This window comes from Anarhichas minor, unplaced genomic scaffold (assembly GCF_050575085.1).
Source record: "Anarhichas minor isolate MPS153535 unplaced genomic scaffold, ASM5057508v1 ptg000030l, whole genome shotgun sequence".
Lineage (NCBI taxonomy): Eukaryota > Metazoa > Chordata > Actinopteri > Perciformes > Anarhichadidae > Anarhichas > Anarhichas minor.
Genome location: NW_027466476.1, coordinates 8,261,852 through 8,287,065, shown reverse-complemented (window position 1 = coordinate 8,287,065; position 25,214 = coordinate 8,261,852). Strand labels below are relative to the sequence as shown.

The 25,214-nt window shown below is 45.2% G+C and overlaps 1 protein-coding gene across 6 annotated transcripts; it reads right to left on the bottom strand.

The window, feature by feature from the left end:
- Positions 1–1,760: 1,760 nt before the first annotated feature.
- camsap1b (calmodulin regulated spectrin-associated protein 1b) lies at positions 1,761–22,401 on the bottom strand. 6 transcript variants are annotated; one of them, XM_076104313.1, is made up of 20 exons: positions 21,816–22,401; positions 20,224–20,390; positions 16,327–16,589; positions 13,392–13,553; positions 12,628–12,708; positions 12,191–12,223; positions 11,591–11,650; positions 10,075–10,216; positions 9,688–9,827; positions 9,447–9,543; positions 9,114–9,270; positions 8,752–8,837; positions 8,555–8,639; positions 5,756–8,018; positions 5,537–5,673; positions 5,225–5,451; positions 4,709–4,811; positions 4,465–4,577; positions 4,100–4,218; positions 1,761–3,959 (listed from the first exon to the last, which is right to left on the bottom strand). In XM_076104313.1, the coding sequence occupies exons 2-20, from the start codon at positions 20,387–20,389 to the stop codon at positions 3,663–3,665; spliced, it is 4,731 nt and encodes a 1,576-aa protein (XP_075960428.1). In that variant the 5' UTR covers position 20,390; positions 21,816–22,401; the 3' UTR covers positions 1,761–3,662. The 6 variants fall into 6 exon arrangements, with proteins under 6 accessions (XP_075960428.1, XP_075960423.1, XP_075960424.1 ...); XM_076104308.1 differs by lacking the exons at positions 11,591–11,650; positions 12,191–12,223 and having other exon boundaries at positions 21,816–22,399; XM_076104309.1 differs by lacking the exons at positions 11,591–11,650; positions 12,191–12,223 and having other exon boundaries at positions 9,147–9,270; positions 21,816–22,399.
- Positions 22,402–25,214: the final 2,813 nt, after the last annotated feature.

Below are 25,214 nucleotides of genomic sequence, written 5' to 3'. Positions count from 1 at the left end.
ATGTTTATAAAAACGTTTTTAGAAACACATGACTTCATGTTTTACAAACCTTTTAGGAAGTCGACAAAGTCTTCAACTCCACAGGAACAGTCCCAGGGGTTCCCAGACAAGTCCAAGATGGTGTTGGAGCTAAAACTATTCCGATCAATGGTTCTGATGCGGTTCTTACTCAGATTGAGCCTCGTGAGGTTAATGAACCCTTTCAGATCGGACTCATGCAGAACTTCAATGTGGTTTTCTGTGAGGCCGAGTTCGCTGAGGATGTCTGGCCGACCGAACCAGTTTGGGTTAATATCTGTCAGAGAGTTCTGGTTCAAACTGAGATTTGTGAGGTGCATGAAAGAACTGAAGGCCCCTTCAGCGATTCCTGTAACACCAGCGTCGTTGATCATAAGTCTGGTTACAGAGCTGAGGTTGTCGCTGCGTAACACAGTGGAGTTTATCTCCCCGAAGTCCTTCACACTTATCACCAGAGTTGACAAACCAGGCCTGAAAGCTAAGAGCACAGCAGTCTTTATCAGCTGCATTCATTGCATGATTTCAGACCAAATTGGAAACCCCTTTATTCAAATTACACTTTATTGATTCTATTGGAGAAAGAAATGGAATCAGTGACGATGCAAATACAAGATGAGTGCATTAAATGGAACCTCAATGTCTCACTGCATTTGAAAGCCAGTACTTATGTACACATGATGAACCTATATTTTGCAGCAATTCTATTTATTATTTCATGACATAATTTCAAAGTTGTGCTGCCGTCTAGTGGACAAGCTGCACAATGTGACATCACCAGACCGATGAATGTTTTTAGAAATGCACAAACTTTAAATCAATGGATGTTAATGTGACGAAGCATTTCTGCATTTAAAGAGTTTATGATTGGTCGCCCATAACACAACATTTGGATCATCAGCTGATACTGAAACTCTCCACTGGTTATCAGAGGGATGAACATTTTCTTGGGCAGAATGGCAGAACTTTTAAGAGTAGAAGAATTTGATTTACACATTTAAATATTTTAGTGATTACATCAGAAGACATTTAATCAAATGCTAATATCACTTCCAGATCTCTGGCTAAACCAGGTGAGTCCTCACCTTGTGGAATCTTCGTGCAGAACCAAACCTGTTCCACTTCGCTACAAGAATGACTCAAACGCACATTTATCAGCAACAAGACGAGAGCAGCAACAGCTGTGGAGAAACAGAACTCAGATCAGCTCTGACTTCAACATTTCATCATTTTTAACGTGTTGTACGAGCGTGGAAGATGTGCACTTACCCTTCATGATGGACACTGGGTGCAGGTCTACAGCTTGGACTCTACCTGGACTGAGTTTACAAAGTTTGGGGGGGTCTTGTGATCACCTGAAAGAAACATCGTTGCCATGGCAGATCATAGCTTGCCATGGTTATGAGCGCTGGCGTCAAGGCGCTGAAGCCGCTGTTCCAGTTGGGTGGTGGAGTGTGAGGCAGTTAGCGCCAGGGGAGGAAACCCAGCATCATGTTGGATGATACATGTTTGCCTCTTTGCTTTGAGAAGATTCCCACCACCCTGTGTCGTTAGTGTCAACTCACAAATGGGAAGAAACTCTAACATTTCAGTGAAAAGATGCAGCTTCACCTGTTGTGAAAGAAATGTGAAAAACCAAAAAATAACTCATTGGTTGTGCAAAGACTAAAATCAGTGTGGTGTCTAAAGAAATAACATAAACAGTGGAGTCTCACAAATGGACAAATCAAGCCATGAGAAAAGAATAAAAATGAAAAATGTGACTTTTATTCACTTGAAAATGTGCTCCGGTTCAGTGCTTCCATTTGTAAAATAAATAGATGGCATGGGATCAAAGATAAAATCAACAAGGATGAAAAGTACACTAGTGTAACAAAAATGGTGACCAAATGCCAGTACAATCGTTTAGTGAACATAGAAATACACTTGCATACAATTAAGGATCTGCCACCCCGTCCACCCAAAAACAAATCAATATGCAGCAAAGGAGAAATCAAGTATCAGCTTGTTTTTGGAGACAGCAGTAGTATCGTATCAACTTTAAATGTCAGTATTAAATCTTAGCGTTTGGTTTAGTTTCAACAATTTGTACGAGCGCACAACAGCAGGATTATCAATTAGTTCTTAGAGTTTATGCCCATTCGAAAAGGTTAAATTCCCAACAAACAGAAAGTAAAGTGCTCGTGCAACACTCTGGTTGTTCTCGAGGCCAACAAACGGTTTGTAAAAAAGCACTTTTGTATTTCTTTTAAAGACGGAGAGAAGAGAACATGGCAGCTGTTGTCAACACCTTGGAGGAATGTTCTTTAATGTTGGTTTAATAACTGAACCACAGTCCCCACACACAAACCCCTCTGAACGTATCAAATACTGTCACTCCAAGCGGTTACAGAGCGACACGCAAACACCCTTCACAACAAGAGTGTGTGCGCCGCGCTCGTGGTTAAAGACGGGACGGGCCGACAAAAACACTCGGGGGGGGGGAGGGAGGGGAGTTACATTGCATGAAAGAAGCCGTCGACAAGTGTTCGTGAGTGCACCTTTATACAGGACAATTCAAGAGCGCCCAGTGGAGCGAGAAAACACAACTAAGCTCTAAACATCAGAGAATATCTGTTATGATGAAAACACATAACATCAGCTCAGACTCTAAACCACATCGCTGTAATCAGAAAGAAAAAGGCTGAAACAAAAGAAAAGAAAAAAAAAAAGCATAATTTATGTACCAAAAATCTATCAGTCACCCCATTCTTCCCTGAAAAGAATGTTTTGACAAACAAAAAGTATTTAAAATGACCGTTAACTTTCTGTTTTTTTTGTTGCTATACACATATCCAGTGCTACACGATCAGCCTCTAGTTTAAAAAGCGGTTGAATAAATAGACGATAGTACCACGATGCGTGAAAAGGCCAACGGATGTCTGAGGGAGACCTGAGGAGCTCCCCGGGACTAAAGAAGAAGACAGTTCAGAGCAGCAGCTTTGTTTTTTTTTTGGAGATCCCCGGTGAGGCAAATTCGGCAATGCCAGCCTGATTCGACCGATTCGACAGTCCACGCAGGAAGAGATTGTTGTTGGGACAGCAGAGCAGACTGGCGGTCCTGAAGGGTTGTAAAAAGGTCCTTTGCTTTCGGATTTTCCCAAAAAAGAGCGACAGAATTCCCCCAATGCCCCCCCCCCCCCTCCCTTTGTTCCCAAGTTGTCCGAAAGGAGAGACTTTAGTGCTGCAGCTGAGCTCTCGACCATGACAGTGCTGAACTAATAAATACTTCATGTAAAAAAAAATTAAAATAAAAAAAAAAAGAACATCCACCACGTATGAGAGAAACAGAGAGGAAGAAAATGCCACATGCTTGAGTCGTATAAAAACCGAGCCGGGCCAAAAGAAACCCGAATAGATCGCACTGAGATCACTGGGACGTGAATTCAGCCGGCATTCCTTTTTGTTGCAAGCACCGATCCCTCAGACCACCTGTGACACAGACACAGACACAGACACACACTTTCCCTCGTTCCTGCCCGGGTCCACCTACAGAGGGCCGCAAGTCCATAAGTGCGGCTATGGGCGTCAATGCAGTCTATTCAGGAAACAAGCGAGATGGGGAGGAGACGATTTGGGTGAAGGAGGGTTTGAAATCCGGCTATCTGCTATTTTGCGCTTTTCTTTGGCACAGCACCTCTCTTGGCATGCCACAGGTGGTTGTGGATGGTGATGGCGTCCACGCTGACTGACACAGTCTTGGAGGGGATGACGGTGAACTGCTTTCGGTCCGAGCTGTACTTGTACAGCTTGTCGATCATCTTCTTGCTGATGCTCTTGGGTCCCGTCCCCGTCAGCTTTTGGATCTCTTCCGTGTCGGGGAAGTACGAGTAGAGCGCCCGGAACTGGCAGCCGCCGTCACGGAACAGGATCATCAGGTGGTTGGACTCGCACTTCTCCAACTCCTGGAGGGGAAGGGAATAATAATAATTAATACGGCGCTAATATAACGCTGAAGTACAGTGAAGTAGTGTGCAAAATGAGTAGGAAATTCACTTTTTGGCTTAAAAAGCGGTGTATAATGTGGTGTTTTTAGAGGACTGACCTCTAGGATCTGGTTCTTCTGAGGCTCGTTGACTTTGCCAGCCAAGCAGCAGTGGGAGATTGCATTGTGGATGATCGGCTTATTGGACTTGGCGCTGGGCTCTTTGAATAGTTTGGGACCTAAAGGAGAAAAGCCAGTTAGATCTCATAGCTGTTGGAACACTTAAGAGAGTAAAGAGGTCGGATGACTAGTGCTCGTCATGCAATCGTCACTTTGGCAGGAAACAATCATCCATTTATAGTATTCTGAAAAATAAGACGAGCAACACAATGAGCACGGCATGTCAAATCCACCGATCAATAAATAACTCAACTACTGGTCTGTTATAGCAACATATCTGATAACAGGCAACATAATAAACTGACCAGTGTATTCAGCCATGGAAGTGATGGAGGACGCAGTGGAGCCGTTGTCCCAGTCCCTTTCTGCAGCTCGACTGTTGGCACGACTGCCGGGAAACGACTCCACGGAGTCGCAGCTGGAGGACAAAACCAAAGGAGGCACAGACTGAAAATACTAGAACGACTGCAAACCTTGAAAACGACACACAGAATACGTCTTAAGCGCAAGCTAACATTGTAACCAAAACTAAAGTTGGAAGTAGCTTACCGCTGAGAGCCCGCCCCTCCAGAGTTGACGCTGTCGGCCTCGTTGGTGGCAGCGGAGGCCAGAGACAGACTGGAGCCTGATGGGGTGTTGTTCAGGTTGTCAGCTGTGTGGAACAGAGAGTTTGCTTTGTGGTTAAATGGCATTTGCTGCATGAAATCGCATCGCATAGTCGCATAGTTTTATTTCATATCATTTGAGGGCTGTACCCTCATTACGTTGGCATTTGCATTCTAAATCAACATTTTTTTAATTTCGGGTTTTTTCAGCTTGGACACGTTTTTTCTGCCCAGTTGCAGATAAAGATTAGGCTACGCTAATCAGTGTGTTACTCCATTTGATATTTAACCCGTCATTTAATCCAAAGCAGTGAAGACATTTGTGTCAGAAAAGAATCTCAGTCATGTGGCAAAGTAACCGTAGAACAAGTATCAGCCAACAACAACAGCTCAGCTGGAGAAAGCAAATGAAGCACCCTGTGCTAGCACGTGTTAAGAAACAATGATGTAACGATCTTACGTGTGGAAGAATAGCACTTGGAGAAATTGTCGCCGGACGCCTCCTCTCTGAGGACGGGCTTGGGTCGGTGTTTCTGCTTGGGTTTGGGGGTTTTTGGGGCTTTGGGCTTCCCGAGGCCTTGTTCCTCCAGCAGCTCCTGCTGCTTCCTGCGGAGATACTCCTGCTTTATCAGCTCACGCCGGGTCTTCTCATCTTCTTTCCGCAAGCGGTCCTCCTCTGCCTTCCGTCTGGTGTTGAAACCAAACAGCAGTGTTAGCACGTGGTTTTTGGAAGAACGACATGTAAATCCTATGCTAACGTTGGACAGGTTACCTGACTTCGTCTCGTTTCAGCTCTGATTCTGATTCTAGCTGTTGTTTACGGATTCGAGCCTCCTCGGCTTTCTTCTGCTGCTTCAGCAAGAACGCCGCTCTCTTCTTAGCAAGCTCGTCCTCTGCCTTCTGCTCGTCCTACAACACAAGAACATGAAACCCGACATCAACGACTGGACTGGAATAAATTAAATAAATATATTTCATTCAAAGGCATTACCTTGAAGAAGAAGCCCATGACTGACTTCTGCTCTCCATCACCTCCTCCTGGCGTGTACTCAGCAGCTTGCTCTTCCTCGGGGGCTTTCAGCACAGACAGGTCCACCTCGATCAGTGCGGATCTGTTGCGCTGCACCTCGTCCGATGGTATGTTCTCTTTCCCTGAACCGTCTGAGGAGTTGAGGTCGGACTCTCTCTGGGTGTTGGACAGGCACTCGTCAAAGGACACTTCCACGGCCTTCAGGTCCACTCGGGTCGGCAGGCGTATGTTTGCCTCGTCGTGAAGGCGGAAGTTGGCGCTGCGAGCGTGGCCGGCCCCTGGCCTGTCGATTGTCTCCGCTGCTGTGGGGGTCCTGGGGCTGTCGGGCTGCTCGGTCCTGGGGGACCGGCCCCCGGCTAACTGCCTTAGGTGTGGTAATGTCTCCGACCCGCCCTGAGTGGGGGTGAGGGTCTTGGAGGCCTGCCGGCCCTGCTCCTTGGCTATCTTTAGCTCCGACGGTTTTGACCTGGAGCCCCGGCCTGAGCTCAGCTTGGGGGGTTTCCTGGTGGGAGTGAGGCCGGCGCTGGCGATGTGCTCCACAAAGTGAAAGCCTGCCTTTCCCTTTGAGTCGCCGTTTTTGTCGCCGGTGACGGGAGGAGGCTGAGCTGCACCAGGCGGGGACTGTACATTCTGTTTCATCAACATCTCCTGCTGCAGTGACAGCTGCATCATCTGTTGCTGGATGCTGCCGATGGCGTCGTTCAACAGGTCGATGGAGTGGCTGCACTCGTTCAGGTCCAACTCTTCTTCCAGATAGAAGCTTCCGCTGGGCTCTTTCTTTTCTGCTGCTAAGGCACCTGGCGGGGGGGGTACCGCCACCACTTTGTCCCCTCTGAGGGCATCGACACACATGTCGTCTCTACTTGATGGTGCTCTCTCCGCACTGAGCTCGTCTTTCGAGATGTCAGCTTTGAGTGGTTTGGGTAGCGTGTCGCTTTTGCCTTTCTTCACGATGTGCAGGAAGGCAGCCTTTCCCAGCTTCTGCCTCTGCCTCGCCGACAGAACTTCCATCTTCTTCTTCTGGTGCTCGATGGCACGTCGCTTCTCCTCCAGCTGCATGCGGAGCTGGACAATTTCAGAAGCCAATATGTTAGAACCGCCACCGTCGCTGGAGGGGCTCTGGTCCCTTTTAAGCCTCCAGGAGGAAGCCAGGGGCCCGCTGCTCTCCGATCCATCCGGAGTGGTCCTTTGGGAGCTGGAGGCACTGGAGCGCAGGTCGTGGTTGCTGCCGAAGCGCTGCTGCTGGGCTTTGCGCTCGGCGAAGGAGGTCATGCGCACACTGCCGCTGGCCATGCTGCTGGCCTGGGAGTGACCGCTGAGACAGGGGCTGGAGCGACCGCTGCCGCCGTTCATGTCTTTGTCCTCGTGCTCTTTCACATTCATGTCCTCTTGGAGTTTGGCTGATTCTTCTTCTTCGTCCTCATTAAGGGCTTTCCTGGCCCAGTTGGGGTCTTTAGTGGTAAGAGCTTCATCCAGATCCTCTTCCTCTTCATCCAGGTCCTCAAGCTCAGCATCCAGGGCCTGGGCAGGCTTTGGCTCTTCAGAATCTGAATGAAGGTAGAACCCCCCAGCTGGTTCTCTGGACGAGGAGTCCACACTGCTGGCAACAATGGGGCAGAAATCTACCGGACCCGGTTGAAGCTCCCCTGACAAGTCTCCCTCCTCACCCGGAGGGGTAAAGGTCCGGTTCAAGCTGCAGGGAGCTTTCCTACGAACGGCCGATGCAGATCCGTCTCCTCTGCGTAGAGAGCCCCTCCCAGAGGAGTGGGGCCCCTCACCGCTCTCCTCCTGCTTGTTTAGACATACAGACTTCTCTTTAGCTGCTTTGATCACAGAAGGCATCAGTGGTTCTAAGTAAAAGCTATCGGGTGCAGGCGTGGAGTCCGCGGATGGTTTGGGTCCCGCTGCGGCAGTTGCTAGCGTCCCGTCGACCCGTTTGGGGACGACGGCGGCATCAGTCCTCGCAACTGCCACCAGAGTTTCTTCCCCATCCTCAATGTTGACGTTTCCCAGGAGGCTGAGGCTGTGGCCGTTGACGCGGCGCATTGCAGCCTGTGAAGGCTGGTGGACAGACGTCTGGTGTTTGGGCGTGACGTTGATGACGTTGGACGCCAGGCTGTCCTTGCTTATGGAGCGAGCCAGACTCACACTGTCGCCAGAAGCGATGTCTGCATCGCCGTCTGTGGCCGAGTGAAACATGTAGGGGCTCAGCGTGGACAGCGGTCTGCAGAAGGAGAGAATGAAAATAAAACCAACACTCGATTGTATTCTTATTTAAACATTTGCTTTCATTGAAAAAAAATCTTGGCTTTAGTAATTATGCTTATATATTATAAGCTGCTTAGAGCTAGTGTTAGTAAGTTAGTCCATCCAATGTTCAGCATTTCTGCTTGAGCATTTACATTAGCCAATGGATTGTCTTTAAATCAACTCATCAATTAACTGGCAAATAAATTGCAGCTGTACAAATAGTTAGACAGAACCAAAATCTTTGCCGTATAAATTATAGTATTGTACACGCTTAGAAAAGGACGGACAGGGAGTGAACCTCTAACTGAAGTATATTTGCATCCATTACAATTTAAATATGTATCAGCAGATTTACAACAAAGCCCACTGAGCTTTAAAAAGGTTTCATCTTCTCACCTTCAGTAGTATATGGACTGCCATATGGAAGCAAAAGTTATTCCAAACCATGAGTAGAAATATATGTTTCATATTAGAGCCAATTAAGGTTTTAGTTTGAGCTACTTTAGGTACCTCTGCCTCTTGTCGGGCCATGCAACAACAGAGCCTCGGGGTTGTCCGTCCATTTGAGTCAGGGAGTTGGAGCGGTTTCTGACACCTTACCAGGAACACACACAAAAGCAAAGAATAAGTCTAACAGGTGCTGGTCACAATCATATACTGACAAGCAATCCTTTGTCTTCTGTTGGTGTAAAGACTGTTGTGCTTACCTGCACCATCTTCTCCATGCTGCTTCTGCTGCCTCTGTCTGAGGGGCAGGAGCGGGTGGGAAGGACTAAATGTTGGACCCCCTTTACTAAAAAACAGAAATCACTTTTTTTTAAAGTAACAAACATAACAGTCTTTCAAACACTGTTGGGAGAGCGGATTAACAGAAAGTCTTCGCTTCACCAGTGCAAAGTATGGGGTAAGAACATCCCCCCAACCAAATTAGAGGTTAGAGGTGTGGGGCACATGAGAGTGAAGGTCAGACCATGTTGCAGATCTACCCATCCTTTGAGGGCTACTGTTACTGGTTAGGAGACAGGATCATGATGAGGCGGAACGAGGAGGAGAGCGAGAGAAGACTTACAGGGGGTCAGAGTCTTCAGGGTGCAGGAAGTACCTGTTACAGACTTCGGGGCTGCTCTGGTTATCGGCCGAACCAGGGCTGGCCAGGAAGCTGCGCTTGGTGGCGTTGGAGATAGGCACTGATGGGCGGGCACTCTTGGGCTGAGCTATGGTTCGAGCTGAGAAAAGGAGGATGGGAGATTTGTAGTGACTGATACTGGAAATCTCAACATAGAACCTCGACTGTAATCCAAATAAAAACAACGTAAGTTGTAAATGCAACTTCCAATGATGTAGAGATCAGAGAGACTGGAAGGAGATTTACATTTCGTGGGAATCACGCGGGGATGCTTACCATCTTTGAACTCTTGGAGGTCTCTGGGCTGGACAAACTCTGGCTTGACAGTCTCAAACCACCAGAAGAGTTCAGCAATGAACACCATCACATTGTGCTACATAGAGAGCACGAGAAACACATCAAAAAGACTTGATGATCATCATTAAGCTCAAAATAACAGCAAGAATTGTTTAGCCCAAGTGGTTTTTACATTTTTATTGCAAACGTTGATGAAAACACAGGATGTCACGTTTTGTACCTTGAGCACGAGTGGCGAGTAGAGCATGTCCTCCATCGTCAGATAGAAACTCTTATTCAGATACTCGTTGGCGAACTCTTTGAGTAGATGAATGTTGTACAGGCTATCGGCAATGGAGGGGACTTCCTTCAGGCAAACATCTGGTCAGACAGGCAGAAAGAGCAGAGTCAGATCAGGACACAACTCCATGACCTGCTGGCTATTAATGTCACACTGACGGGACCGGGACAGTAAGCCCGTGTGCAGGCGCCAGAAATAGGGTCACACATGGATATTAAATTCAATGTAGCAGAGAAAGCTCGATGCTCTTTACAGAAAAATATGTTGAGGGCAACTGATAATTAAGATTCATCTATTGAATGCGTGTCTGCGAGTGGCTCAGCATACCCTCCAGCTTCATGAGGTCTGGGCAAAAGTAGTTGACCACAGTGAGCAGTGCCGCTCCGTCACACACATCCCTCATCAGGTCTTCCAGCAGAGGGAAGAAGGGCAGCTGGCGGCCTGAAGCGTGCTCCCGGCGATACCGCACCTAACCACCAGGGGGAGACGAAGTTATGAGGAGAACAGCAACTACAAACACCACAATGATACTAACAACCGATGACACCACATGAAACATCCTAAATGCATTGACTAGTGTCACCAGCAGCAATCTCTTTTGTTGGTGAGACTCACGTCTGAACTAGTCAAGGCATATATTGTTCACGGATGTTTCGCTTTGAAGCATCAGATCAAGGTTCGCCCCTGGAGTTTCAAAGAAAGCTAGTGGTTTGATTTGCTGATAATGTAAGATGATACTCCTCTTCAAAGGATCAACAGCAGATTTAGTGCAAAGACAAAGCCTCGCTGCTTGTGATCAAGCAGTTTAGGGAGAACCCCAAAGAGCTGGTTAACTGTGAGGAGGTGGAGGTGGAGGTGTTAGAGCAGTGGTATGAACAACACAGTGGATGGTCAGCCTTCCTCAGGCCTCAATAGCAGAGGAGCCCAACATGAGCCAGCTGACTGGGAGAGAAACTGGGCTAATCACTGTCCCACTTCTGGGAAATGAGTGTGTAGTAAGAACTCGCTGACTACAGATGCATAGCTACTAACAGCTGGTAAGGATGGGCACAAATCAACTAAATACAACAGACTCAATATATATAGGCTGAACATTGTTACATGGACATGTGCAACCGTTTTAGAAACTGGAGATGGAGCTCGATTACAGGCCTACATATGATTTGGAGCAACATAAATATAGATCGCACAGGAAGCCAGAGCAGACTGAACTGACTGGTACTGCAGCTTGTAACTCCAAAATGCTTCTGCGTGACATCAAAACATTCACCTTATACGAGGAACACCACTCGGTATGTAATGACTAATCAATCTGACATTTCGGTGGCACTTGTAAAAGAGCTTAGTGCAGATACGTTAATACGTATGTTGGCTGATAATGAACAAAACAAACTGCAGTACAGAAATATCAAACTAGGTTTTTACATACGTAGTTTGTTCACCAGAGAGCACTGACTCATTGATTTGCTCAGTATACATCTTGGTGACAATTCTTTCAAAAATATGTTTTTAAGGAACCCTTCAATAAAGAGATCAAAGCTTGATTTTAAACCCAAACTGATCAAAGAGGGCAAAGCCTAGCACAGAAACTAAGAGACGACTGCACGATTTAAGAAGATCACAGCACAACAAAGATATACTTATCTTAAACTTGTAACATGTACAGCATTTTCTCAACATCTACAGTGTATTGGGAGGCTGTTGCACAAAATTAGACTAACTGTACTAGGGACACTTTTGTCACAAGTCACAGGTGAAACTACCAACCAAACTTAAGGAACTCTACTACTAAATAAGTTCTACATAAAAAAGAACTTCCCCCGACAAAGAGGGACCACTGTACCGCTTCTAAGAGCTCCTCTGGCTCCAGCATGCAGTGGGCCAGCTCGTGCATGACATCAGGCTGACACACACACACACACACACACACAAGAGAGCAGAGGTAATGTCAGAGGAGACCGTGTGTGAGAGCAGAAGAGACAAAGACCGGAGGGGGAATGCCAAAGCAGATCAGTGAGAGGAGGTGGCCAGGGATGGGACTGCAAAGCAAAAAGGAGAGGTGGAGGCATGGATGTCCTCTTATTCTCACTGGGCAAGCAAAAAAAACACACAGCAGATCCACATGGCGTACTGGAGCTTGAAATGAGGCAGCACACATCGCGTAGTTAAAGGAATATCTCTTGATCACTTCACAAATAGGTCAGAGGAACATTACACCTGGGTGACATGTTTGCCACGAGGGAACGAAAAAGAAGAACCGTCAGCGTTCTCCCCCTTGCTGACCGACGCTGGCTACAAGCAGCACAGAATGAGCTTGAATGAGCCATGGTGGAGTGTGTGTGCGCACATCAACACAGGACTACGCGTGCAAAGGGGGGAGAGAGGAAAGAAAATGGGGTTATGGGGGGGGGGGGGGGGGGGGCAGGGCTGGCATCCAACTTACAGGGACTAGCTTCCAATACCATTTGGAGGGAGACTATCCAGTTTGCAGGGATAAGAGAGGAGAGGGAGGGAGAGACAGATGAGGAAGAGGAGCAGAGAGAGATCAACAGGTCAGAGGAGACAAAAGGGTCCGATCAGAACAGGAGAGCAAGGTCACAACAGCTGCCATCAGGGAGGAATATTCCTTCCATCACAACTAACGATCTTGTCTTGAACTAAGTTTTTGAAAAAAGATTTTGCAGCACTGACACCTGGATGAAGACCAATAAAATAAATGTTACTTGGTTATACAATGTTAGAAAAGTTACTTCTAAAAGTTCCAAAAGGCCAGACAGATAAATCTACTGTTAGAAATGTGTTGGTCACTTTAGCTCTGGTATTTTAGGTTCTCTCTCTCCTGTAGAAGAAGACACTGGAAAACGCTGTGAGTGGCTTTACCTTTTGGTGGCTGGGGGACTCCAGCAGGGGGTGCTTGACTTTGTGCTCCCTTTCTGTAATCTCCCTCATCTTTGTGTTCACCTGCAGTAGAAATAATGACAGTGTGTTTACGTGTAGTCAAAAAAAAAAAAGTCAAAAAAAAAAAAAAAAAAAGGTCAATGATGATCTTTTATTCTCCCACATGGGAATAAAAACGGTCCCAAACGGACAGTGACGGTGTGGGACATCATGATGATTAACGGACACACTGCGTCACGGCTTTCGCAGCCTCGGGCCTTCAACTCATTGAAAGATAAGTGCAACATGAGCCTCTTGTGTGTGCACCACATCCACACTGCTATCCGTCTCTGAGCGCCAGTGACATGCAGGCCTCCGGAAAACAAGAGGGCCACTGTCGCCTATAATGTCAGCGTGAAACAGATTATTCATACCGCATGGTGCAGAGCGACAGCCGAGGGTCATAATCAGATTGACAACTACGGAGTAAAGAGGCTGGACTGCAAGATGTATGGAACGCTGAGGATGTGAAAAGTTTTTAAATATGATAAATGAACTGGCATTTATATGGCGGCTTAAGTCGCCATATAAATGCCAGTTATATATCTTCTTAGTCCTCCAACCACTAAAAGCGCTTTCGCTGCATGCCAACATTTACTCATTCACACATTCAGGCAGAGGCTGGCAAACAAACAGGACCTAATCTAATGCTCATTCACACATATGCACTGCTTATGTCTGTGCTGTGTGTGTGTGTGCGCTCCAACCTTGTTGATCCAGAAGACCATGGCGTCCTCCAGGTCAAAGGGCAGCTCCTTGGAGGCACTGAAGGTAGAGAAGCGCTTGACAGAAGCCACTACTTTCTCGATGCTGATCATCTCCACTGTGTAGGCCATCATGAGGGCATCGATCATCGGCACGTGAGCACTCTGAGTGAGGGGGAAGCAGAAACAGAGGACAATTCAATTTCAATGGATTGTTCCTGGTTTCCAATGCAATCAATATCAAAGCTAGCAGCAAAGAAGCTGAAATAACCAGATCACACTTCATCACATCTCAACATCATAGTTTTCTTCGGAACTTGTAATCCAAACAAACAAAAATAAACTGCCTCACACAACGCTCACAAAATACTCAAAATAGTAAAACTAAAATTCTTTCAGAATGGAGCTTTAAGGTTTCTGAGAACAATAATTTAAAGTGTTACAGGTGCTAATAAATACCAGCCAGACCTCAGTCAGTGCAAAACTAGAATCACAAAAATCAAATGTATTTTAGAGTTTAGAGTTTTTATTGAACAATCATTTGTAGTAAAAATGGTCAGTGAGCAGTGGATTCTGGGACAGAACAGCCACTATTGTGTGTGATCAAACGACTGAGATTAATGGAGAAGGATGCTGTCTTATTCAGAACTCTAGCAGGACAACCCTGAGGTTGAAATAACTCGCTACGGTTTAATGAAAGGTGACACTTCTCATTTAGCCCAATGGGTGTCCGCCTTTAAACCCACTCTCTATATCACAATGAAATCCAGAGGCCCAGCAGGGGTGTATCCCCACTCCAAGTGGCCTAACACCTGCTTCCTGCCAGTAAAAAATATCCCTTTTTAATAGCCAGGGAGGGGATTAACACCAAATACATCTCTGATCCCAGCTGACAAAACACAATGTTGGTAGTCAGCCTCTTTTTCTGAATCTCATTCTATGTAAAAGTCTATAAAGGGTTATTCCTCGTCCACGACATCACAACTATGCAGCACCTGAATCCATTACAGAGCAAATACATCCATGCCATTGTTTCAGTCAGTGCTTTGTGCAATATATTGCTGGATTAATCCAATTGGTGATGGAAGTGCACCGAGGTTAGGCTCGTTAGCATAAAGAACGAGAGCTATTCAGAACATTCAGCACAGCACGACGTACATGAACGACGACAAAGACTGAGAGCCTACTTCCAGACAGACCTAGACTAAGACATGAGACAGGGGAGAGGAGAGGAAAGGAGGAAGCTGAAGGCTGCTAAGGCTCTGCTGGCTCATTGGATTCACTCACACAGTAGCTTCCATTTTGCTGAGCTTTTTTTTTTCTGTTTTCAAAAGCAATTTAATCATCAAGTCTTAAAAATGTTCCTATAAATTCTTGTTGCTTTAAACCGCTAACTTCCACAACTGCTGTTGCACGAAATGACTGAACTTAAAAGAAACGGTGTACTGCACTTATCATCAAAATGTCAATAAGTAGTGCTAAAATAAAATGTAAACAAAAGGGCAAATATAGCAGCATGATGTGCTGTTAAATCTTTTGTTCTCTACCAACACCTTGTCAAGTCAGCAAACTGGGGGGGGGGGGGGGTCCAACAGTCTATCAGAGATAAGCGGTGTCCTGCTCAGGCTTTTCCATCCCCTCACAGGGCTTTTTGTGTCTGGCTGCTTACACACGAGCCTGCGTGGATTATTTTGTCAGATGATGCCCCCCCTCCACCAGCCTCAGCCTGCTCAACTCCATCGCTGGTTTCCATGGTAACAAAAAGGGGTAGAAAGATGGCTGAGAGCAAGCGAGCTGGTTGCCGTTAATCCCGTGTAAAGTGTGAGACGTTGGATCTCATTGCTACAGAGGGGCTGCTCTGTACTTCAGTCACTACGCTGTGACGGGGTGCTGTTGACTCAGGTGATGACCTAGTAGGTTACACACAGAGGACATTTAACTTAACATTAAAATATTATAAGCATTACACCCACCAGGCAGGGAAGCAAGGCAAACTGGACATTCTAATGGGGATGATTTTCAAGGGCCAGCATTCAGTAAATGCTGTGAACAGATTGACGAAAACACAGGTGAGAAAAATATCACCAACAATGAAATCCATTCTAAGAAGTATTAGCATAAGAGTAGTAACCCTCCTAACACTGATGATTAAACTGCCTGTTCTCAGAGGGCACAGGCACCATTGTGTTATTAGGATGTGTACATTATTTCTTCCATGAACTAGAGAGAAGTATCAGCTTGTTCCATTTGTGAACGCTCCAGTAGAGAGGATGCTCACTAACATGGAGGTAAAATCTATGTCCCAATTTTACTGAATGTTCTTCGCATTGTATGACAATATAAGTGAGGTAGGTAGTAAGTGTCGTCTTTTTCTCAATTATTTAGTCAACTAAATCATTAGATCAGGAATTCATTCTGAAGAAACTATAGCTGAAACAAAGCAAAACTGATTGAGATACATTTGTTCCAGATCTTCAAATATGAATATGTGGACAGGAGAGAGAACAGTTGTGGGAAAATGAAACACCACAGCCCTCATCACGGCCCTGTTTTGCATGATAGTCCTCACACAACTAGCAAGAGTCACAGTCAAATTCCACCTCTTCATTTGAATAAAGAAATGATAAGAAAGCGGCCAAATCTTTTTCAGAAAGCTCCACTAAGTCAAGCAAAACAACTCACTACTTATACAATCGCAAATAACATGAAATGTCATGCCTCTGCACAATGTTTCAGTTACTCTGCACGGGGGAGAGAAGCTTCCTCGTGGCTCAAACGTCTGTGGTGGAGACTGATTGCACGGCTGGATCGAGATAAACGCACTGATTTCACTGAGGAAAAATAACACATCAGAAGCAGGAAGAGCTCAGCTGATGTGCAACGTTGTCATAGCTTCTGGCCTTATTTCCTTGACTCAACCTCGAGTCAGTCCACTCACCATTTTGATGGGCACACAGGCCAGGTTCTCATCTGTGACCGGTGTGTCGTCACTTTCCACAACGTAGATGCCCTTCCTGGACAGAGACTGGATGACCGAGAGGTGCGACTGCAGAGACGCCGCCTGCTCCGTCTTGAGGATGAGCGCACAGACGCGGCAGTAGAGCTCGCAGGACAGCAACAGGTGGATGACGGGCGGCTTGATGTGCTCCTGCTCGTACTGGTCCGTGTAGAACGGGTCCCTTAAGTCCTCTGGAATGTGGTCTGCAATGGAGACAGTGGTCAGGTGAACCATGAGGCATTTAACAATATAATAAGATACTGATGCAGGAATATAAAAAGGTGTTTGGAGAAAATCTCGGCCTACACCCATCAAACGTCTACCGTGTCAACAGGCTACAGGAATGAAACAACTTTCTATGTAATATTTGTTCTTTGCTGGTCACAAGGCTTCAGTTTACCTGGAGCAAACAGGACCACTTGGGTTTTTAAGTCACAGCCTTTTACTTCAGGAGAACATTGGGAAACGGATCCTTGCTAAGCAGGCCTCTCAGGTGACACGGTGGGCTGTGCCAGCACTAACTTAACAAAAAACAATGAGCTACACTACAGAGTCTGTTGCTTTGGATGTGAAGTCACTCTCAAAAACCAGAAATCCCAACCATATAAGGGCGAGGGACGGAGGCACGCACAAACCAGTTATATTGCATTGTAAACCACACTGAGGCTTAAAATAGGTCGGAAATTATGCAAAAAAAACGGTGCGGTGATAGAAAGAACCCTGTTCTGTTAAATCTGTTTTTCTGCGATTTAGCTCCAGCGTAAGCCGTATGTGTGTGTGTGTGTGTGTGTGTGTGTGTGTGATGTGTTCTTAGTGCCGGCTCTGAATGGGGAGATAAAGGGAGCCACTCGTCAGCGAATCTCCTGCTCAGGAAAACAGGAAGGCAGGCCGGCAGCTCCTTCCAGCTGGTTTTGTAGATGATAATACATAAAGCACAGATGTTGAACGGCACAAGTGAGGATGTATAAAATATGTAGGCAAAGAATATTACACTATAAAACATGATCGAGCTTGTTAACCAGAGATATGCTCCTAAAAATAAGTCATCCAGCATGACAAAAGCATTAAAACGGCTAAAACAAAGAAATCTTAGTCGCCTACCACCAAAATGACTGATTAGTCGACCAATCAACTAAAAGGGGACCGCCCTAACACATGAGCTATAGACCGACAATGTTTTACTCAGAACTAGTGTTGGATAAGACCACGTTGAACACCACAGGAAGGTTTCCTAGTTTCTAACACATTCAGTCTTTCCCAAAAATAGAAATGTTGCTCTTCTCTGTTCAGACATTGTTTTTGTTTCTGCCTGTGATCGTCGCACGGTGCATCAGAGACTTGTCACCTGCTGATTCAGCTTAGAGAGTAGGGACGCCCTGATCCTTTCTGTTTGGAACAGTAACTCTGAGCCTTTGGTTTGATCAAATCCCTTTATCAATGCAACTATGAACATTTGTTGTGATGTAAGAGAGAGATTGCATGAAAAAAGTAGAAACAGAAATGGCGATTTTTAAAACAATTGGGCATGCAGCCTTTATGTCAGCAGCCGCTAATGCTCAGATCACATGACTGTCTGCCACCGTACACATGGTGCAAATAAGGATGTCATTATACAACAGCATAAATCTATTATGAACACACTCAGCAGCAGTGTGGGTCGTTACTGGAGAGCCACGTCTGAGTAAACACATCTAAACAGTGGCAATGATTGTGTATGAAAACAAAGGGGTCTGGCTGGGGCGAGACTTCACGTTTGACTTCATTCCTCAGATACTGATGTCGTGGGGCAGCTACCCCCCCCCAAAAAAAACCTCCTGCCACCAGGAGCCAGGCTGAAACATCTACTCACTGGGATTGGGTGGAGCATTGAGGATGGGGTTTGGCAGCAACACCCAGGATGTGCTACAGCAGAGTCAGCCGACCGTGATCAGCACAAGCAGGGGAGAGCAGGGTAAAGACATGTGCTCTCTCTCTGTCTGTCGCACCATAGGGTGGAAAACAAATGGGCCTAGTGTATTCAGTTCCCAGGGGAGGAAGATAATTGCGGCTGCACCTGAGAGTTGCCTCTCTCTGGGCTGCCAAAGATTTGGAGCCAACGTATGCTTTCTGTTGTGACTGAACAGCATCTCCGCCCAGGCTTATTTGCGATGCATCGCTAATATGCTTACTTTTGCTTGCCAGGGCCAATCATGACAGACCAAGAACCGGGCAAGCCATTGCCTACAAGCATTGTTATGAAGTCTGAGAAAATATGAGTCTATAAATGACCTTAGACCAAACTGCTAGGCTAAAAGAAGAAAACAAATTGGGCAAAATAAACCGTAGCATTCCACCCATAACCTGGATCACCATTAAAACTCCAATCTGACTGACAGTTTAATGAATGAATTAAATGAATGCTTCAGCGGCTTTAGGAAATCTGGGCAATGACCACAGATGTACAAGAGACAGCAGAATACAAAGCAAAGCTTGTACGAGCCTCTGAAATAATGACCAGAGACTACGCTGATGCAACAGACATGCAAAGCAGCAAATAACGGGCCTTGTGCATCAGATAGCTGAGGCTAACACTGACTTAGCTTAACGTCTATGATGAGGAGGAGACACAGTGAAACAAACCTAAAGGTAAACAGCAGCCCTGCAGTCAAACAATAGCTCCAGTCTGTGATGTTACTCTAGCAACCTTTGCAGACAGAAGCTTAAACACCTGACAAACAGTCAGGATGTACCACAGATTTACTTTCTCATGGTTAATATATAGGTATGCACAAAGTAACAATGGACTGTACAGCCTATAATAATTCAGTGTATCTAATCTGAAAACAGGCCAACACTTTAATGGCTGGAGATATGAAGGCTGTAAGCCAACAGCACCACATTAGACTTTAAAATTTAGACTTTCACGCATTTCAAATAACATACACTAACATTAGTATTGTTGACTCTTTGTAGGACACAGATTTATATTCTTATGAATCCATGATTTCTGATTGTGCTTGTGCATGTAATTCATTCCATGTCATTTATTGTCTTGTATCTGGGCCCTGAGTAGGTAATAAAGTTTTGATTTTAATGGATTTTAACCTTTTGGATTTTAATGCATTTGACCAACTGCTCCCAGTAAAATAAATTGGACTTATGATATCAACTACTCAACAGAAGATAAGCTGCGATAGTGCTGCGTTCTTTTAAGGTTGATCTTAAGGTTCTTAAGGTTGTCTTAAAATCCAAACAACTCATCCGTGTCCTGAAAATGTATTCAGCTCTTGACTGTTGCAAGCAAATCTGTCCTAAATGCTCAGTTACTAATGCTGATACCATCGTGTGAGTGACCGGCAGTGCAGATCAGTATTTTCCATGCTCTGAGTGTCCATGACTAACAAATATAGCCTGATCCTCAGTGCCTGTCACTCAGCCTGATTTGGGTTCAATCTCACTGGCCAACCGACAAGAATGAAAGGATCTGGTGAGTCAGTGTGGGGTGGGGGTGGGGGTGGGCTTCAGTTGCCGAGTGTCATGGAGGGTATTACTGTTGGCTCAAGTGCACGCACACAGAAATATTTATCTTTCTCTTCCTGTCACTGTTTCCCCACTGACGCTTTAAAACAATCTGCTGGCGGCAGTACGTGGATAAGAGTGAACACATTGTTTCAACAATAACGTCTGAAATAACTATGAGAACACGAGGAAGACATTGTGCGGATAGCGCAATCTCTTGTTGTTAAATCTGTAATGGCAGATATATAGATATTATACATACAGTGTAGCCAAATGTAAATGTAAAAAAGAAAATTTAGTTAGCATTTGTGTAGCGTTAAAGCCAATTTAATTACTTACCAATGCCATAGGCTTTGGCAAACAGCCAGCGCAGGTTGGCAGCTATTTTTGCTCTGGCCGAGTCATACATCTCCAGCGGTACGACGTCCATTGTGCCTTCTGCAACCCCAGACAAGTCCACCTTTCTCCTGGTACTGCCCCCACCGGCACACAAATCAACATCCATCCTTAAAAACAAAGACAAATATGATGTTACCGTCACAATTATACTGAACATACGGCTGAGTAACAAATGACAGGATATCAGCCATCCACAATATACTGAGTTACAATCTCACTGGTTAGTGTTAGATGCTTTATTGGAGTGATTCTTCAATGAGTAAAATAAATAAAAGCCTCATCTGGTGTTTGCTGATTATAAAGGAAAGTGCTGTTGTGGGTGCCGCTGTTAATCCTCCCTATAGCAGTCAATTAGGCTTATATCTGGTGGCTGAGACATAACCACCAAAGTAGCATCCTCCTCTCTGGCGTGATCACATTCATTATGTCGAATGCTTGATGACAGAGAGCAGACCATGTCTTTGCAGTTAAATGAACCTCGGCCTACAGTGACTGAAAACAGTGCTGAACATGAACAATGAAACTCTCTGGTCGTTATTTATACTGTGGCAAGCACACGTGTACTGTATGTACTAGACCACAACTGCAAAATAAAAAAGGTAGAAGTCTGTATCTTTTTCCTTCACCCAATAAATTATCACATTAGTTGCTTGAACCAAAAACACTTGCTGAGACAGCACATTTTGGGCCAGTAACAACCTGAGCAACTTAACAGATGATAAAGCCTCAAAACTACAGCCTCACATCCTGCAACAAAACAAAACTCACAACAACACAAGATAGTATGTACTGTCTCACTGACTTGTGCTTTGTCTCTGATAACTATCTTGCTTAATTTGGGTCATATTTTTGTTTTGTTTTCAGTGAGATCTCCTTTAAAGCACCCAACGTTGTACTCTGCTGCCACACAGTATTATTACCATTACACAGCGTCTGCAGTAAGTCTAGCAGACTTGTGTGTTTTATAATCAGTGCTGAAGCTAAATGAAACTCAGAGCACTTTCACTTTCAACTGTAGATTCTCTTCGCACTAAAACCACATTAGTGGCCACTGAAACACGCTTAACGTTACAAAAACACTATAAATACGTCCAACAACATTAATTATGATGGTGATTCTGAGGAAAAACAAGTGCATCCACCTGCTCACGAATACATCCTACTAAAGCTCCTTTACATCTCCAGGCAATCTCAGTTATCCTCAGTAAAGTGAATGTTATATATTATTACCTGTAGCGTGCTAACTCCACGTGACGTCACCTCACCACCTTTAACGGCCCAATGCTGGCTTGATGAAAGAAGCTAATAGGTGACTGCTAATTAACTACATTAGCTGCATCTATAACATTAGTATACTTGTGTTACAGTGATCTCATTAACGAGGGGAAGAACCGTTAGGTGACAAAGTACACATTTGGTTAACGTCAGGTTAGCTACATGCAAATGTAAAGAAGCTAGCCGTTAGCTCGCGAGTGTCTCCTGTGACGTTAATACAGGAGCAGCATGACGTTAGCTAGCTGGGAAGACATTACCTTGAAAGGTGTGGTATCTTCCAAGGCACCCTTCAGTTTAAACACTTATCCAAGGATCCGCCTCGCTTCACAGTGGCCTGCTGTGTAGACAATACACCAGCAGCAGCGGCGCATCGTAGCCGGCTAATAAAAGCTAGCAGGGAGGCGAGGAGTCTGGGTGGTCTCCTCCCAGAAACAGGACCCGATTCGCGGCCTGTGTGTGACTACCTCTCCGCGGCAGGCTTTCAGCTCAAACAGCCGCCAGGTTTAGAGAAAAGGGAGAGGGCTCTCCCGGGAAGAAACACGACGTACAGAGAGGCTGTTCCGATTCAAAAACCTATCTCTGTATTAGACGCCTCATTTTAGTTAACAGAATAACAAAAACACACATATAATTGGCTCTGGCTTTGCAGCGAGAACCGGTGGATGTGTTCGCGCTCTGCCCATAGAAATGTAATTACCAGCCCAGGCGTTCGTAAAAGCAGCAAATGCGCATGCGTGATTACCTTCCAGAGCACTGGTAATAACCAAGTGTCAATAATAAACTAACAGTAGGCCAACTCACTCTCCTAATTATATGTCATTCGTTGTTTTGAAGCTAGATTCTTTCAAAGCAATGACTTAGCTCAGTTTATGTTATATTCTAAATCTAACCACTAGACTCTGGCTAAGGTATTTGTTTGACAAGTTGACTAAAACCCACTAGCATTACTCAGTGGATCCTTCCTTTATTATGTCTTTATTTCAGTATGAATTTATCACAATATAATATGTCCACGTTTGTGTTGTTGTAGTCCTGTGTTGTCGTTGTGACATTGACGAATGACGCCATCTAGTGGTGGAATGTGGTATCACAATTTGTAGCATTTCAGTGGTTTTGTAAAGCAGTGCCAACACTAATTTGTATGCTGTCAAAAAATAATTGTTTGCATATTAAATACAAATGAAATGAGTGATGGTGTGTTATTGAAATGATTGCATTAACTGTCACTTCCCTTCAGTGACGTAAGAAGTAAGACCATTGGCACACTTTTACACACACATTAAAATAGTAATAATTTCAAACAATGCAGCTGATACTTCTGTTTGAAATTGCTGGCATTTCGTTCATATGTATCCTTCTTCGTCTTCACAAGAGCACGCTCGAGATTAATCTAAAAAGTTTCTTTTCACTTAACGTCTAAGGAGTAAGCTTTGTTCATGCTCACCATATACTGTATGTATGTACACACATTGTTCAAGAGTGAACACAGTACACTTCTGTTATCTTAATCAAAAGGCCCAAAGACAACAAACTAATAATTGTTTTATGTTTCACAGGCAGATGAATCGGAGAGATCTGAGAAATCAGCTGGTCATAGAGGAGGACAGAGGAGCCACAGCTGCTCTTCAAGAGCTACAGCTCAACACAAAGCAGCCCTGAAGCAAGAGCGAACAGAAAGAGAGGCTTTTGCAAAGGCCCTGTGGAAGGAGCAAGCTGGGGGGAAAACAGCCTTCCTGTTGCAAGCACTTGAAGGGACAAGTGGCTGATCTCAAGAAGTCAAAGAAAGAGCAGCAGCGAAGCAAAGCTGAAAGGCACAATCACCGAGGTGACCGCAGAGCTCCAAGAGGACAGGAAGTTGATTGAGTGATCTCCAGAGGGATCTTGAGGCGTCCTCTTGTCAGGACAAAAAAGAAACAGTTGAGCGTGATGTGGGGAATTGTGCCGAAATCAAGGAACTAAAGGACCGCCTCATTGATCAGCAGGAGAAAAGTCTGGAAAAAGAGGATTAAATCCGTTCCCAGCGCATCAATCTCCAGAACCTTCATTGAAGCCAAGGACAACATTGTCTCCTCACTGCAGGAGAAAGTGGACCAGTGAGCCTCAAAGAGGAACGAACAAAAAAACGGATCACTCCAGAGGGACTATGAGGCCGCTGTCTCCCAGCAGCTGAAGGAAGCAGAAGAACTGGACCATCTGATTCATGAGAACCAACAACTCGCTTCTGAGAGCAAAAGGCTGCAAAGTGAACTTGAGCTCTAAATGAGAGGAAGCTTGATTATAGGCAGCTTCAGGGCGACCGAGGAGCTTGCAGCAGACTCGAGGAGGCCATCGAGAAGCAGCAGGCTTGGTCCTCGAGAGCTTTTAAAAAAAGATCCAGATCCAAGAGGAGATCTCTGAAAAGACTCTGGCTTTGGAAAAGAGTCGGATCGCTGACGAATTCTTAGGGCATTCCCTCAAATATGAGAAGAAGTGCTTTGATCAGATGATTTTAGAAAAGCAGGCTGCAGTCGATCCTCTAGCAATCCTCAGAAGAGACTTATACCATCTCTGAGAACCAGCTTACCATCACTAAGCTCCTGTGCATGGTAGATGGGCTCAAAGAACAGCAGTCAGAGAGCAAGACAAGATGCCCTAAAACAGAACAAGACAACAATCTCAGAGTTGCAGCAGAGAGTTGATCAGATCAACCTTTTGTGAGAAGAACCCGGCAGATGGCAACACTGGAGGAGAAGCAGAAGTCGTCCGTGGCGCTCAGGCTCAACCAGCAGAAAAGTGGCCTGGATGAGAGCACAAAAGCTCCTCACCACCTTCAGCAGGAACACACAGATCTGGTGAGGAACTCGCTACTTTAAACTCACAGCACCCTCCACATCAGCTACACACAAAGGAAACCCCCCACCAGCCTTCAAACTCATTTTTCTGTACATTTATTTATGACATTTACTATTTCCTGTCTGTCCATCCTGGAAGAAGGATCCCCTCCTCTGTTGCTGAGGTTTCTCCCATTTATTTCTCCATTCAAGGGGATTTTGGTGTTTTTCTTCATCCGAGTCGAGGGTCTATAAGCACAGAGGATGTCGAATGCTGTATATAATGTAAGTTTGTGATTTATTATATTTGCTCTGTAAGAAAATAGAGTCGACAGAGACCAAATTATCTTTTGCGACATGAGCCGCAACTCCAAGACAATTTAACCTCAACCTGATAAGAGGACACCATCCTTAGAAAGTTATATTTTGGAAGTACAAACCGCATTAGAGTGAACAATCTTCAAAACATGGTTGAAATGAAACTAAATCGAGTCATCACCTGACAGCACTTGATCTTTTCAGGCGGTTGTATGGACTTTCATATTTACTGATAAAATAAAATGCAAACCTGCATCCTAGTGACACGTTATTTACACCTGTGCTTCTCTGACTGTGACGTGTCAAAATGTCTTCTGTAAGCCTTCGTGGGTTCCAAAACATCCTCCTCACTCATTAGTACACCTGCCCGGCACAACACATTCTCCATCCGCCTGACATTCAGAGACAAGTCAACTATTTACCGAACAGGTGCCAAGTGATCAGTCCAGTCGATCAACCGCTCACTTCTAAACATGGCTGAGTTTTCTTGCCATTCCCTTAAAAAAAAAAAAAAAAGAATCCAAAAAA